This window comes from Macrosteles quadrilineatus, unplaced genomic scaffold (assembly GCF_028750875.1).
Source record: "Macrosteles quadrilineatus isolate MER2022 unplaced genomic scaffold, UCM_ALF_1.0 Scaffold_1__1_contigs__length_201487025, whole genome shotgun sequence".
Classification (NCBI taxonomy): domain Eukaryota; kingdom Metazoa; phylum Arthropoda; class Insecta; order Hemiptera; family Cicadellidae; genus Macrosteles; species Macrosteles quadrilineatus.
The window spans coordinates 15472061-15488516 of NW_026542594.1; the positions used below are offsets into that span (position 1 = coordinate 15472061).

The 16456-nt window shown below is 33.7% G+C and overlaps 1 protein-coding gene across 1 annotated transcript in view; it reads left to right on the top strand.

Moving 5' to 3' along the window:
* The window catches only part of LOC129004275 (SEC14-like protein 3), a 92867-nt gene that overhangs the window by 27609 nt on the left and 48802 nt on the right, over positions 1-16456 (top strand). The window contains exons 2-3 of the mRNA XM_054432794.1: positions 3302-3374; positions 13171-13214. Of these exons, the coding sequence (XP_054288769.1) occupies positions 3302-3374; positions 13171-13214 (117 nt within the window). The remainder of the gene's footprint in view (positions 1-3301; positions 3375-13170; positions 13215-16456) is intronic.

A 16456-nucleotide genomic window follows, 5' to 3' on the forward strand; every position in this document is an offset into this window, starting at 1 on the left:
CAACACAATCCCCAACGTGTCTCACAATTTACGAAGACTATCCTCAGTGACGGCGTTACACAAGGTGGTTGTTCAGTTACTCTGCTATTATTCTGCTTTCTAAAGACTTCAGCGCATAAAATGTTTATGAACCGTGCAAAACATCGACACTGCAGTCAGATTTTGCAACTACTTTTGTCCCACTGCCTTTCTGAAGGATACGTCATATACCTGCAGTGTACCATAAACTTACGTAATGGATCGTGAACTGATTTGGTGTTCTGATCTCCGAACGTTTGGGAATACATGTTTCGTCAATCTGAATGACGTTTGGATACGTTTTTATTTTACTTGTCATACACCCCAGTATTAATAAATTTCGCCTCCTTCGTTTGATACATTCTTAATAAACATATTTGAAGGTATGTTTGTATTTGATTTATATTTGTTAATCAGTGTCCATGACAAAAAGGCCCAAAACAAACTTAACTCATATGAAAACAATGTTAAGAGCGCAGTCTAACTTTGCAGTATAAAATATTTAACTCGTACTGAGGCAAGCTATTGCTCTAAATTTAGTATAACATTCTTTTAGCTTACTATTTATCTTCCAACGTGTGTTGACCCTGAATGATTACACAACGCTGTCAGACGTCGTATATTCCTTACATCGCGTCACTCTTCCTTGCATTTTATTCCTCTCCTTTGTCCATGCAATAAATAACGTTTACACAATGGTGTCCTATACCATGATAGCGCTACTGTAAGTACCCCCTCCTTTCACCTTATATTTTTGCCCTTGCTATTGTAATGCTATCCATATGTTCCGGGTAGCTTCATATTCAATCCTCGTACATTGTAACACAAGAAGGGAAGTATAAGCCAAACAGTGGCGCCCATATTGTCTTTCTTTGAATTTTACTCTCCATTGTTTTTATATATTTATTTTATGTAGAAACTTTAATAAAACCAGCCATAATAATTTCGTTGTTGGCTATTCTAAGCAGCTTAAATAGGCATGTAAGAGCTAAATTAAAATCTTTGTGTATGGATATTCCATTAAAGGATTTTGTTTAATATAATGGAAAATAATGTTTTATTTTATTTACTAAGCAATTAGACCAGATTGACAGTGCTCCCCATCAACTTTCATAATATGAAAACCTAGAAGAACCATAAAATGTTATAACAGGATTCTCCCTATTCTTACTACATAATATATATTAATTGTGCATGAAATGTATTTTACTGTATAATAAACTGACATAAATATGAAATGTAGGAACTGGGTGACTGTGGCTTTGACGGCCCCTGGTTTTAGCCCCCGGAGCTACAAAAGCCCGACCCATAATCTTGTGAGTTTGTGTGTGTGTTGCTCAATCACGCATAAACTACTGGACGGATTGGGCTGAAATTTGGCATGATGATAGCTCACATTCCCGATTCACATTAAGGCATATTTTTATCAAAGAAATCCTTTTGGGCTCCGCCCCAGTGGCTATGTAGTTCCCATGTTAACCTTATGAGTATTCATATTTAAAGGGAATTAAAAAATTTAGTCAGCTGTTTCAGCTTTACAAGTTGGTTCTATAATATTCAATAGCATTTAAAAGTTATAAGGTTTCCCAACAGTGTGCAGCACTATTATTATTTTGTTTTTGCATATATGACAAAAGCTAATTTTCAGCAACAAAAAGCTGTGATACACAATGAGAACTGTCAAAGTAAGATTGTTTACAGTTAGGTTTGAGTTTTTAATTTAATGAATAATTTGTGATATTGTGCGAATGTTTGATAATTTGTTTATTTATTCTATTGTTTAGGTGCAGTGGTAGAACATTATGGCAATGGTAGATGTGTTATACTATATCAAACCGTAAATTTATGTACCAAATTTTATCAAACTGTGTACTCCCCCCCATTGCAAACGCAAAGCTTGAGTATAACTGCAATAAGCATTTTATACTTATATGCCAACCCCATACGAAGGACGGGTGCTCTGCTAGTAACTATATACATCCATAATAATACACTAATATTACCATCAATATTACTTACATTAATAAAACAATATTAACATAACAAGTATTTAAAAAAAATATCTCTGATCAAATATTATTGTTTAGGAATATATTATTCCTACATTATTTGAAAACCACCAACAAAATGTATTAAAATTATGTAATTGTAAATGATATTGTATTCTTGTAATTGAATTAAGTTTTCCTCCCAAATAGCTTGAAGCTAGAGAGGTAAATAAGGCACTGCAGTGTACAACAAAAATTTTGCATGCAAGAAATAAATAAATTGAAAAATTGAGGATGAAAAGTAGTGCAATTGCAATACCTAATATCAATGTTTTAAATATTGGTGGATGGATAAGAATTTACTAAGCATCACAAAGAAAGATGGATCAAACCCGTTGTCAGATCAGAAAAATAATAATACGTTTAAGGTTCCAATTCAGAAAGCTAAAATAATACGTGAAGGTCTGTATGAATGCAATGGAAGTAATCATTGAAGGCTGAGCTGAATTAAAAGTAAACTTGTATCATCCAAAGCCAATGCTGTAGTTGTAAAGCCCCCCATACACTATCCAACATGTTGGACGGACATGTCGGGATCCGACGTCTTGTCGAACATATTGGACAGTGTGTGGGTTCCGACCCGACATGCTCGACGGATATGTCAGGTCGGATGCTCGGTCCGGTAGCACCACCCGACTCGAGCCGTCCGCCTGACATGTTGGCCACAGTTTCCAGTTAACTTGTACTTAGCGAGTTGTGCGTGATAACCGTCCCATTTTTCCATAATGTCATTTAATAATAATAAACAGTTCTGGTCAGAATTTTTTAACTCTACAGAGACCAGAAGGCGTTGTGGGCTGTCAAAAGTAAACTCTATTGCAACAAACATGCACATAGGGGCAGGATATCCTGATGGAAAAGTGCAAGGAACTGTATCAAGAGTGTGATTTAAAGTTCGTTAAAAATAAAATTGAAAATTTAAGAGCCTAGTTCCATAGGCTCTAAAAATCCCTAAAATCATCGCTGAAAATCCCCCTGAAACAGCTAACAGTCGTCTCAAAATCCATCTCAGAACTAATATTTCACCTGACTTGTTGGGTAACATGCTCGATAGTGTGTGGGAAACACCCGACATAAGTCAGGTTGGATGATGGGTCCGTCGTCAGGTCAGGTTGTCAGGTCGGGTGGCATGTTCGATAGTGTATGGGGGGCTTTAACTCTGTGCCCACTGAGGTACAACGTTGTATGTGCCCTACGTTATGGATGTTGGCTGATTGGCATTTCTCTGTTCACAGCTGCGTCGTAACGTTGCAGACGTTTGCACGCAGTCTTACCATGACGACCAGTTTCTTCTGCGATGGCTTAGAGGTAATATACAAACTTAGTAAAAACTGTCTTCTTTAAATACGACCTATATGCAAACTATACAGAAAAATCTCAATCAATCTTAAGGCTTATTTTAATGAAAATCTCTTGTGAATTTGTAAAACTGTGACAGAATCGAAACTTTATCGTAATGTAAACATCTATGATGAGAATCAAAAGATTAACAAAGTAAAACAAACAAACTATAAATTTAAAAAAAATCTTATAGCTGCATCTTCAATATTTTAAATGTGAATATATATAGCCCTTAAATTATTGAGGTGTGTGCCCTTAGGAGATAGTTTATCGCAAAACTGATATTTTTCGGGAAGTTTCACGCGAAGAGCTTTTAGCTTTACCCCTTAGTTGACCTTTTGAAACTTAATGATTGTCTACGTTTACATTATGATAAATGTAATAGTTTTTATTCTGCCACACATAAAAGCTTGATAATATGCCAACATAAGAGACCTTCATTTAAGTAATAAGTAAGATTGAGCTTTTCGTCTAGGATTTCTGGTAAGTGGGTTGTAATTGTTTATGTATACAGTAGTAGAATCTAAAGAAAAAACGCATTATTCTCTTCTGAATTCTCAACCCGTAGCGAAGCACGGCAGAGCAACTAGTATTATAATATAAAGCTAATAAGTATCTCGAACTTTTGAGAGATCTGTACTCTACTGTCAAGAGAGATGAGTAGCGATACAAAATCAAAATGTTTTGTAAAGATCGGAACACATACAGGGTGATTGATATAAGTGTGCCAGACGTTTTATTCGAAAACCATAAGAGATATCAAAAAAAGTTAAATGGTAAGTGCCTTGGACTTTTTATTAAAAAAAATTGTAGTAAAGTCGAAAAAATTATTTTAGCCGCCATTTTTCCAATATGGCCGCCAACTTTGATTTTTCTTATGGAACACCCTGTATTTTATGATGTATTCTGGTAGAAAATGTAATTTTAAGACGATTTTATTCTTGTGATTTTTTTCATAAACCTTACCGTTTTAAAGATAATAATGGTTTAAGTTGTGAAATTTTGAATGGGTTTTCGGTGGTTTTCGAATAAAACAGCTGGCATGCTTGCTTAGGCCTTTATCGAAGCTCTTTCTCATGCAGAAATTTCAAAACTTTAACCATTATTATCTTTGAAACGGTTAGGTTTATGAAAAAAATCACAAGAATAAAATCGTCTTAAAATTACATTTTCTACCAGAATACATCATAAAATACAGGGTGTTTTATAAGAAAAATCAAAGTTGGCGGCCATATTGGAAAAATGGCTGCTAAAATAATTTTTTTGACCTGACTACAATTTTTTAAATACAAAATCCAAGGCACTTACCATTGAACTTTTTTTGATATCTCTTATGGTTTTCGAATAAAACGGCTGGCACACTTATATCAATCACCCTGTATAATTTATTTCACTGTGTTTTTATTTCCTACGGCAAAAGAAAGAGTAATTAAATATCCTATATTATGAATATTAATTAAAATTTACATAAATTTTAAATGAACAGACTGATTTACTAAATTTCCTAAAAGTTCCTAAATTTTACGATTACTCATTACATTTTCTGTAATAAAAAATCATCAACTCTCATCAGTAGTTTTGAGATTTTTGGATAAACACTGATTTCTTTTGATTTTCTACGACGTTTTGCAAATAATGCAACATTATACAACAATTATCATTCTGGGAAACTAGCTGTTACCCACGGGCTTCTTGGCTTCACCCCATTGGACTTCACAAGTATTAATAAAACTATTGATATGGTTAAAAGCTTAAATAAACAACACAGAATACAGTAATACAAACAAAAATTAAAAGAATAAACAAATAAGTACAGCTGAGGCATTTTTTTTTACATAAGTATGGAAAGTTCCCTTCAGAATGTAGTTACGACCTTAAAGCAATTCATGAAATAATGGATACTTTTGTGCAACGTGTCTCGTCATGACGAACATTTTAAGTATATTGTTTATAGAGGTGTGACTCATAGTTTTCTCAAAAGTTCATGGGTACTTTGGGATTTATATATGGATTGTACTACCTTTCATTTTATAGAATCCTTGTATTGAAATTTGAAGGTACACAATTAGTCTACTATATTTTAAGAAGAAATTTGGACCACTCCAATTTTGGAAGCCAACTTTAAGACATGGGCTTTCACCATTTGAACGTGTAAGTGAAGGCATTTGTTCTTATACTCTAAATTTATTGGAAGTTGATGTGTAAACTGTATAACTCTAAACAGATATTATTTGTTACTTATGTCATTTTGACTGATGATATGCCTAGAACTTTAGCAATCCTTAAACAAAAACCTAATTATTTATAAATTATTTTTATACAATTTTCCATTTTATATTCAGCAAACTTTTTTAGTTGTTCAAACTGACTTTCAAATGACTATTTTCTACGGTTGTTTAATATCCATGGGTAACCTTTGCCTTGGTCAGGTAGATTAAGTAAAAATGTTATTGCAGTTCAGGATATTGTGCGTCAAATACGACAGTAGACAAATACGACAAGAGACTAGGCGACGAGGCGAAGAAAGACTGTGGTGTCAAACAGTAATTTTAGTCATATTTTCAGTTGAAATTGAATATTAAAAGTACATTTTATGTAGGTAGCCATCAATCCCACCAGCCTGGTAAGCGTCTCGGACTCTAGCGTGATAGTGACGAGTTCACACACCGACAAAACTACTAAAGCGTCTGCGGTTTGAACATTTCCTTAAACACTTTCAATGCCCTTTATCGTAAGTGACAATAGCATTATTCAAACTCGTATCCTATTGAATAAGTTGATGTACAGATTGTTACCGTAATTCGTGATGACATTGTTCAAAGCGGCGTGGCACGACTTCATAGTGGGTTTCCTCGAGCGTCATCAGGTCACTTTATAGTCCATGCTGGTCACGTGACTCAAGGACTACTGACAGCCTTGGCTCCTTCCACAGCGTTCTTTAGTTAAACGCATATGTTAATTAGGACACGTGATGTTTACAGCTACACCTGGCAAATCTTGCGTAAACATTTACAAGCAATGATTTTTTTTTACCCCTTTAAAAGTCAAAGTAGGACATCCACCTCTTGTGAATTCTCATCAAGAAAGAGCTTTGTCGGGAAAGATCTAGTGAAGTTTTGATAACTGATGAGAAACAATCAGCGAAGGATTCACACTTGTCTCTGTCATTCTCAAGCATGAGCCCATTGTTGGTCATAGTCGAGGTAATGCTAGATCTACTCCCTCGGTAAAAAGATTTAAAAAAAACTCCACAAAATGTTTGGATTGTGAGGAAGGACTTCTTGGATGTGATCGGCTTTGATTGTGTTGATCATAGCCTAGTCTCTTGCTTTGTAAATTGGAGCACTGCGGTATTCGTTGTTGTCCCCTCCAATTTTTTAAGTCTTATTTAAGCGGTCATGCACAGTTTGTTGATGCAAAGGGTGTGCATTCCAGGTGCATTGAAGTTAAAACTGGGGTTTTTGTTACTTCAGAAAAAGGCACTTAGAATAGTAACCAGATCAGCTCTCAAAGCCCATTGTAGACGCTTGTTTATCAGAACTAGGATTTTGATTGTCATTCATTTAACTGTACGTATATGTGTACTTGATGTTAAATTATAATTAGGAGACTTGGCTGTTATAAAATATTTCCATTCTCATTGCACTATATCCAACTCTCTACTTGAAATTACGTCCCATAGACTAAGTAAATGTGCCAGTAACCATTCCATCATGACAAGATTAAAAGTTGTTCAATGTATTGTACTATGAGTCAAGAGTGTTGCCCGAGTCTGTTTTTAAAGATAGGCTATATTTGGCTAGTTGAACATCCTTTTATGTGATTATAAAGAGTTTTTTGTATGTAAAACATGTTGAGTTCTCATGTTTTAATTGTTTTATCTAGTATATTCAACCCTTCTATTTAGCCAACTTTTTACTTTTATATTTTTACCTGTTATTGTCTGTGATAACGTTATTAATCTAGTCTGATTGGGTTACTGTGTAACTCTATGTTACCGTATTATGTCACCATATCTATTGCATGAAAATTATTGTTTTCTGATTACCCACCCTCCCTGTAGCAACAAACTCATTAAACTTAAATTTACTGAAATAGATTTCATTGAAAATCAAATCAGGCAAATGAAAATTCGCTTAGTCTGCAGGTTTAAGCCAAGTATGAATGGAGATGAGTGTAGGATGAGTGGCGTGATCTTGTAGTCTTGTTAGTGACTAAGGATGACTTATTCCTTAGACACAGCTGTTTATTAATTAATCAATGGACGACTACTGTCTGTGAAGTTTATGGCGCTAGTAACCGGAATGGAGTAAAAACCGATGAACATTGAACACCTCAAAGAGGATAGAGGTTAGGAAAACTTTTGAACATTCTGTATAATTTAAGTAAAAGTGTTTAAACTCACACACACCAGCTGGGTTGAAGGAAAGGAGTTTTCATCACTCCTCACCGAAAGTAACTATTTTTGATAACAGCTGACATCAATGAAAGTAGCCGTTTCCCAAGCTCTAATTTAGGGCGAGGGAAAATCGATCAGCTGATTTTCCCTCGCACTAAATTTACTTTCCCTCGCTCTCAATTAGTTTTCCATTTATTCACTACGCGCGCTAGTGTTTTGTTAAGGTTTAACTAAATGATTTAAATCAGCTGTATGTATTGTTCAAAATCGTTTTATTCTTTTATTTTGATGTTTGAAGTATTGAGAAATGTACGAAGGTTTCCTTTAGAATATTTTATTTTATTTTTATGTTTTAAAAATCAAACAAAAACGAACATAGGTTTACTTTTAGAAGATTTTATTTTATTTTTATGTTTAAACTAATTGTTTGATAGATAATTATTGTAATCCTAGCCACAGTGCCCGTTGTGGTTAAATACAACGGTCTCTAGTAAAATAATGGTTATGAAATCCATACACCACTTTACTCACTAATATTAATGGTACAGTTTAAGCACATTACATTAGAATCACACATTTAACATAAGGAACACACTTGAAACATAAATGCAAATTGTTAACAACAACATTTAATCAAAGAAAAATTAATTAGATAACAATATAACAATAAGCTGTTGAATTATTAACACATGTTTCGTATGATTATATTGTGCATACTGGTAAACCAATTAGTGCCATCTATAAAAATAATTGGTTTTTCTTTTCCGAGTCGAGTTAGCTCTTCTACCCGACTGATTTTCATAATGTTTGCCTTAAACTAAAGGTATGGACGTACCGCAGATTTGCCATCAAGCATCGGCATTTATTTTGACGTATATTTCGAGTTATGCACAAACTGCCTCCCTGTACATTTCTTATGGGAGTTAAACTTAGTTTTTTTCGAGTTCAATGTTTCGCAGGCCTGCGATGGTTAGGAGGGCTCTTCTACCTAACCGAATTTCATAATTTTGGTCTTAAAATAAAGCTATGCAAGCACATATTTGTTATCAAGCATCATCATTAATTTATCTAATGTATTATTCGACAAAAGATTTTTTTTCTCTTCAATTAAAGATGTATTCCAGCAGTTCTAATTACACTATACATTTTGGTCTAAAAACCTTAAGTGAAATACCAGCTTTCATTTGAGCTATTGATTATTAAGATCGGACTACCTAAAGCACACTGCTGAATCACGAATCAACAATAAATACAATCGTTTTAGTACCTATCTGCAATCAATGATACGTAACTCTATTTTTATTTAAGTTATTTTATATGTCTTGGTCTTAAAATACTCCAAAGGCTTTCACTTGAGATATTGATAGTTTTAATCAGTTAAGTTCAAGATACTGTATCGCTCAATCAGAAAATATAAATTTGATTATATCTTGGATGTGGAATTTAGTTTTAGATACATTTACTTAATTCTAATTACGTTATTTTATTTGTTTTGACCTAAGAACCTTCATTGAAATATCGGCTTCCATTTCATTAAAGCACGCAGCTAAATCACGACCAACACAAATTGTTTAAAAAAATGGAGTTATTGATCATCGATTTATAGCCAAACAACCTTGCTTGCAAACTCAACAGTACTTTCATAATTATTTGCAAATCTTCACAAATTAGGCTATCCAATGACCTATTAATTAATAAAATCGGTTCAGTAGAGCTGTAGATTTAATTGTACAAAGTTTAACAACAACATATTTAATTCAGTATTTTCTCACTACCATAAACCTGGAGGTTGCTTAACGTTTTTGCAAATAACTTTGAAACGGTGAGGAAATTGACCAAAGTGGATGGTGATATTCTGAAAGAGAAATAAAAAGGAAATAAAATTTCCTACAAATTACTATTAAAAATTTCTTGAATATACTCAATAAAGGCAGCCTAAAGTTGGCTACAAATATAAAATTGAAAATATAAACCTAGAAAAAAGGAGTTTTAAATGTATTATTTTTATTTATTATTTTTTTACCTTAAATATCTAATAAAATCAAACTTTCATAATTATTTGCAAAACTACACAAATTAGGCTTTCCAACGACCCATTAAGTAACAAAATCGGTCCGGTAGAAGTCCAGATTTAGTTGTACAAAGTTTAACAAAAATATATCTAATTCAGTATTTTCTCACCACTATAAATTTGGAGATCACTTAGGTTATTGCCAATATCTTTTAAATGGAGGGGAAATCAACCAAAGTGAATGAGATATTCTAAAAGAGAATAAAATTTACTACAAATAACTACGATGCAATTCTTGAAAATACTTAATAAAGACAGCCAAAAGCTGGCTACAAATAGAATCTTGAAAACAGAAACTTGAAAACCCCAGTTTTTTTATGTATTTTTGTTAATTTTAATTTTTCACCACAAATATTTAATAAAATCACAATTTTATAACTATTTGCAAATCTACATGGGTTAGGCTTTCTAATGACCCATTAATTAACAAAATCGGTCCAGTAGAAGTCTAGATTTAGTTGTACAAAGTTTAACAAAAATATCCCAAACTCAATATTTTCTCATTACTATAAATTCGGAGGCTGCTTAGCTTTTTTGCAAACAACTTTTAAATGGTGAGAAAATCGACCAAAGTGGAAGGTGATATTCTGAAAGAGAATAAAATTTCCTACAAATTGATCCCATGCACTTCTTGGAAATATTCAAAAATGGCAGCTAAAAGTCGCACACGAATAAAAAGTGTGAAAAACATTGTTTTCAATGTATTTCTTATGGAAAACACGTTTTTTTGAATTTTTCACTATAAATCATGTCAAAAGCAAACTTTCATAATTATTTGCAAATCTACTCAACTTAAGCTTTCCAACGACCCATTAATTAATAAAATCGGTCCAGTAGAACTCTAGATTTAGTTGTACAAAGATTTTTAAAACTGAATTATATATAGAACTAGCTGTAACCCGCGGGCTTTGCCCCGTTTAACTTCTTAATTTTCAAGATTATCTCGTTCGCATGGCTCAATCACGTCCTGGTTGAAGTTTGTTCGCTACGCTCACTCACCTTTAGGTTGGAGCTCGTTCGCTACGCTCACTCACCTTTGGGTTGGAGCTCGTTCGCTGCGCTCACTTGCCTTCAGGTTAGCTCGTTCCCTACGCTAACTCGCCTCCAGGTTGAAGTTCGTTCGCTACGCTCACTCACCTTTTGGTTGCAAATTAGCTGTTGTCATAAATGTAAAAGAAATAATAGTGCTGCACCCTGTTGGTAATCCTTGTAACTTTAATGATATTGAACATCATAGAACAGAACCATCTTGTTTAATTGAAACAGCTGTTAAGATTCAATAATTCCATTTCTCATAAGGTTAACATGGGAAACTCCAGAGCCACTGGGGCGGAGCCCGAAAGGATTTTTGAAATAAGAATATGCCTATATGTTAATCGGGAATGTGAGCTATCATCATGCCAAATTTCAGCCCAATCCGACCAGCATTTTTCGCGTTCACTTGTCACAAACATACATCCAAACTTTCTCATCTGTACTATTACAAAAAAGAGGTGGTTGCTGTATGTGTGTATGTGTGTATGGGAAAAGTAAACTCGAAAAATACTGGTCGGATTGGGCTGAAATTTGGGATGATGATAGCTCACATTCCCGATTAACATATAGGCATATTCTTATTTCAAAAATCCTTTCGGGCTCCGCCCCAGTGGCTCTGGAGTTTCCCATGTTAACCTTATGAGAAATGGAATTATTGAATCTTAACAGCTGTTTCAATTAAACAAGTTGGTTCTGTTCTATGATGTTCAATAGCATTAAAGTTACAAGGATTACCAACAGGGTGCAGCACTATTATTTCTTTTACATTTATGACAACAGCTAATTTGCAACCAAAAGGTGAGTGAGCGTAGCGAACGAACTTCAACCTGGAGGCGAGTTAGCGTAGCGAACGAGCTAACCTGAAGGCAAGTGAGCGCAGCGAACGAGCTCCAACCTAAAGGTGAGTGAGCGTAGCGAACGAGCTCCAACCTAAAGGTGAGTGAGCGTAGCGAACAAACTTCAACCAGGACGTGATTGAGCCATGCGAACGAGATAATCTTGAAAATTAAGAAGTTAAACGGGGCAAAGCCCGCGGGTTACAGCTAGTTTATAATATTAGTAGGATAGATGTGAAAATTTGTGTTTTTTTGTTTGTTTGAAGTTCAATCACACATTAACTACTGGACGGACTGGGCTGAAATTTGGCATGATGATAGCTCACATTCCCGATTAACATATAGGCATATTCATTCTTATCTCAAAAATCCTTTGGGGCTCTGCCCCAGTGGCTCTGTAGTTCCCCATGTTAACCTTACGGAGTATTCATATATTTAAATGGAATTAAATAATTTAGTCAGCTGTTTCAACTAAAAAGTTAGTTCTATGATATGCAAAAGCATTAAAATGCCATAAGATTTACCAACAGGGTGCAGCACTATTATTTTTTTGCATTTACGAAAACAGGTAATTTGAACTAAGCAGCAACAAAAACTGTGATACAAAATGAGAACTGTTAAAGTATGATTGTTTACAGTTATGTTTAATGTTTTTAATTTAATGAATAATTTATGATATTTTGGACATTTTTAATATATTTTTTTATTGTTTAGGTGAAGTGGTAGAACATTATGGCTCTATGGTAGATGTGTAATACTATAGTATACCGTACATAAATAAAGAAGCAAATGTTATCAAACTGTGTCCTCCCCCATTACAAACACAAAGCTTGAGTACAACTGCAATAAGCATTTTGTACTTATATGCCAACCCCGTGGGTACACTGCTAGTCCTCCATAAGGAATAACATGGGGGTTTAAAATTCACATTTTTTTTAATTCCTCTCCTAACTATTAGGTGCATAATCATGCTTCAATATACTAAATAATTTAATTGGTTTTTTATGCTCTACAAAATGGTTTGGAAAGAAATTGTAAACTTTTATGTTATTAGGGTCAAAAATGGGAAAACGCAATTTTTACCATGCTGGTTAGCAAATTCGTTCTAATAAATGTACGTTGACATTTTTATACCAAATTTTATCAAAATTGGACCATTTTTGCTTGAGTTATCTCGAGTGATATATATAACAGTATATATACAGTATATGAATTCAAACGGATGATGGTGTTTTTGGCCTCCAGGGATTTCAAAACGAATAAGTAATTCAGTCCCGGGGGAAAGGTTTTATCTTGAGTACTATGGTAATAACTTATTCCCTATTTGGAAAATTCGTTAAAAGGGGCTCAAACAACAAGCTCATGAGAAATAGCATAGCCTATATTTTCTTACAGAACTAACAAAAAGTATTCTTGTTTCAGCAAGAAATTTCGATCCGGCTGCAGCGGAAAAAATGTTGCGAGATGTAAGTATGTAAAAATTCAAGTATGCAACCAGTACATTTAAGTAAAATAATCTTATTGTATCAACCACATAATTTTAAACATAGTTACATGACGGTTACAATTATACAAAAATAGAATACATTTCACATATCTTTAATAAAAATGTATCTTAGCAGTAATAATTACTATCTATATGGTGGAAAGGTATTTTGATAAGATTTTCCTAAATGCATATCACAGAGATACTACTGAACAAATAGCAATACAATTTGGAACTCAGCTTCTGTTTGGGTCCCAGATACATACAGTACGATGCTAAGCATGCAAAAATGTTGTGAAGTTATCTAAACAAAATAACTACTGTACCTCACAGTCTTAGTCTTAAACAGCACCAAGCAAATATTTAGAAATAAAAAGAGGAATAACTTACAACAAAATTGAGTAATTATTTATTTATTTATGGACTTGACCTTTATTATTTACTTGGAAACTGTTTGTAGTTGTGATCATAAAAATGTTCATTCATGGCTGATTCCTCACAGGTTATACAATTGCATAGATCTAATTATAGGACCATCTTTAGAAAAACAGAAATATTTATATTAACTTATTTTATATAATTATTACAATTATTTCACCAATATAACTTTGTGGTTGGAGGATAATTTTGTGAAGAGAACTGATTTTTCTCACTTTCTCCTAATTGAAAGGTGCCTCATATGGGGTCAAATACCCCATCTAGCTTTATTGACTAATTTATGCTGGGAAGACATAAAGCTGGATGGGCTTCACCTGATTGCCATGATGAAACTGTGGCTTCGGGTAGTTTATGTCATATCCCTTGGTTTGTTGTGTCATGTTGGTCCATAGTGATTGCCTATTACTGAACACAAAAGCCAATAGTTTTGATTACTTTTGAGTTAATGCAATGTTATTGCTTCAGGAAGACCAAATAGAATGACTATTTCACCATAGCAATAAGATTTCCTGATATTATGCATCTAACTTTCCATCCTACAGTAAATGTTGTTCTAAACTTTGTAAAATGTTATTGGAGTTTAAACGTCTAATTATGATGTATGTAACGTTTGAATTTTATGATATTAAAAACCTATTAAACAAGCTCTTCTTTTACTGTATCCACACTTTAAACACCGATATTTAAGCATAGATAAAGCATACTCCCTTAGTAGAATTCTCATCCTTATGGAACAGTTGAAGCCAATTTTATTGTTAGTTCTATAGCTGCACTGTATAGGTCGTGTTTTGTTTACAATTTGTTTCTTGGTATTTCAGTCATTTAAAACCAAGTAATACAATCTAATAATAAACAATAACTCGTCCCCTTAGTTATTCAACCAAACAGTAATGTACAAATCATGAAATTAACCCTAAAATAATAGAAACAAAATTTCGTTGACACTAGCGATCATTGTCGACTACAACTAGACACGAAAAACGAGATTCAAAATTTACAATTGGATGAGAAGTCTACTTGTGTTTTGGTTTGTCTAATGATTTAACCGACAACTACTGTTGAATACTGAAACTTCTCATCTATGTGGGCCAGCTGTAACCAACAGTTGTTTTCTTTAAGAATTTTTACTTTATTCCTCTATATGGAGAAAGTATATTGCTTTCATAAAAATTTTCGAGTTTGAGTGAATATATTGGATTTTGAAAGCCCCTGACCACAAAAAAATGGGTTTTGAAGTGATGTCTGTCTGTCTGTGTGTGTTGTTACTAATGTTGTGTTTACATCAGTCTCTATTTATGGATGTGTACAGAGCTATAGACTATAGCCTACCTGTGGTCCAATTTTGATGACATTTGGTGGTATGTGTTTAATACTAATCCGGTAATTTTTGTTTTTTTATTTTTAATGGTAAATTTTCTTATAAAAACCCCTATCAAATAACAGAAATAATGAATTTTTTCAAAAACGACCCGAACGATTTGGATAAAAATTTTAGTATGTTACATTTCTTTTAACTCTAAACAAAATTATATATCCCTATTGCTTATGGTTGTGGTGATGTGAATATTTGATAATATTTATTATTTGATTTGTTTGTAAATATTGTATTCGTTCTTAACTAAAACATGGTTGTAATTTTGAATGAATAAAAGCCATACTTTTGGTTTACTAATTCTTTCTTACAACAATTTTATTCATTTATTGATAAACTCAGTTAGTGCTACATTTCAATGGAGAAACTTCTTTGACCAGACAAATTGGAAATTGACCCGGAATCTCCAACTGCCTCAGAGGAATGGACACAACGGATAGTTACAAACATTCGAAAATTTTCTAACCATATGACAGAATTCATTGAAGACAAGGACAAACTGAAACTACTAACTATAATCGATTATCTTTTACGACTTATAGATTTATCAAGGAATCTGAATCTTACAAAGACGCTTTGAGAGTTCTTAACTCAATTTACATCAAACAAAAGAATGAAATATTCTCAAGATATTTAGTAATGACTAGAAAACAGCAACAAGGTGAGACTATTGACAAATATGTGTCGGAACTGAAACTTTTGAGCCAAGATTGCGTTTTTGAAGCTGTAAATGCGATTCAATACAGGGATCACTACATTCGTGATGCTTTTATCAATGGCTTAGCCTCGTCATACATACGTCAGAGACTATTTGAAAATAAAACTTTAGACCTAGCTGAAGCAGTGAAACAGTCTAGAGCTCTTGAAATGGCTCAAGCTCAAGTCGAGAGCTATTCAAAATCTATGTACGGAATGCAAACTTGTGCATCAAATGAATTGGCAAAGCAAGCTTGTCAGTACGAATTCCAACTACAACAAAAGGAAGAAGCGACTGTGTCCGCTATTAAAAATGTTAATGCCAAGTTTTATTTTTGTGGGCATGACAGGCACTCTAGAGATCGCTGTCCAGTCAGAGAAGCAACTTGTGGGAAATGTAACAAGACAGGACATTATGCAAGAGTCTGTAAAAGTAATCCTACTCAACATTTTAAAGTAAAACAGAAGACATTCTAGCGCAGAGACTCGGTATAAGAAACTCTGCGCTAGAATGGTTCAAAAGCTACCTAACGGGACGTTCACAAGTCGTGGAACTGGAAAACTCATCAAATGAAGTCACAGAAAGTTTCAAATCTTCAAAAAGCAAGCTGACGAGAGGAGTTCCACAAGGTTCTGTATTAGGCCCGATTCTATTCATCTTATTGACTAATGACTTCCCCAAACAAATTGAGAGTGAAAATGCTGTTGCAATTATG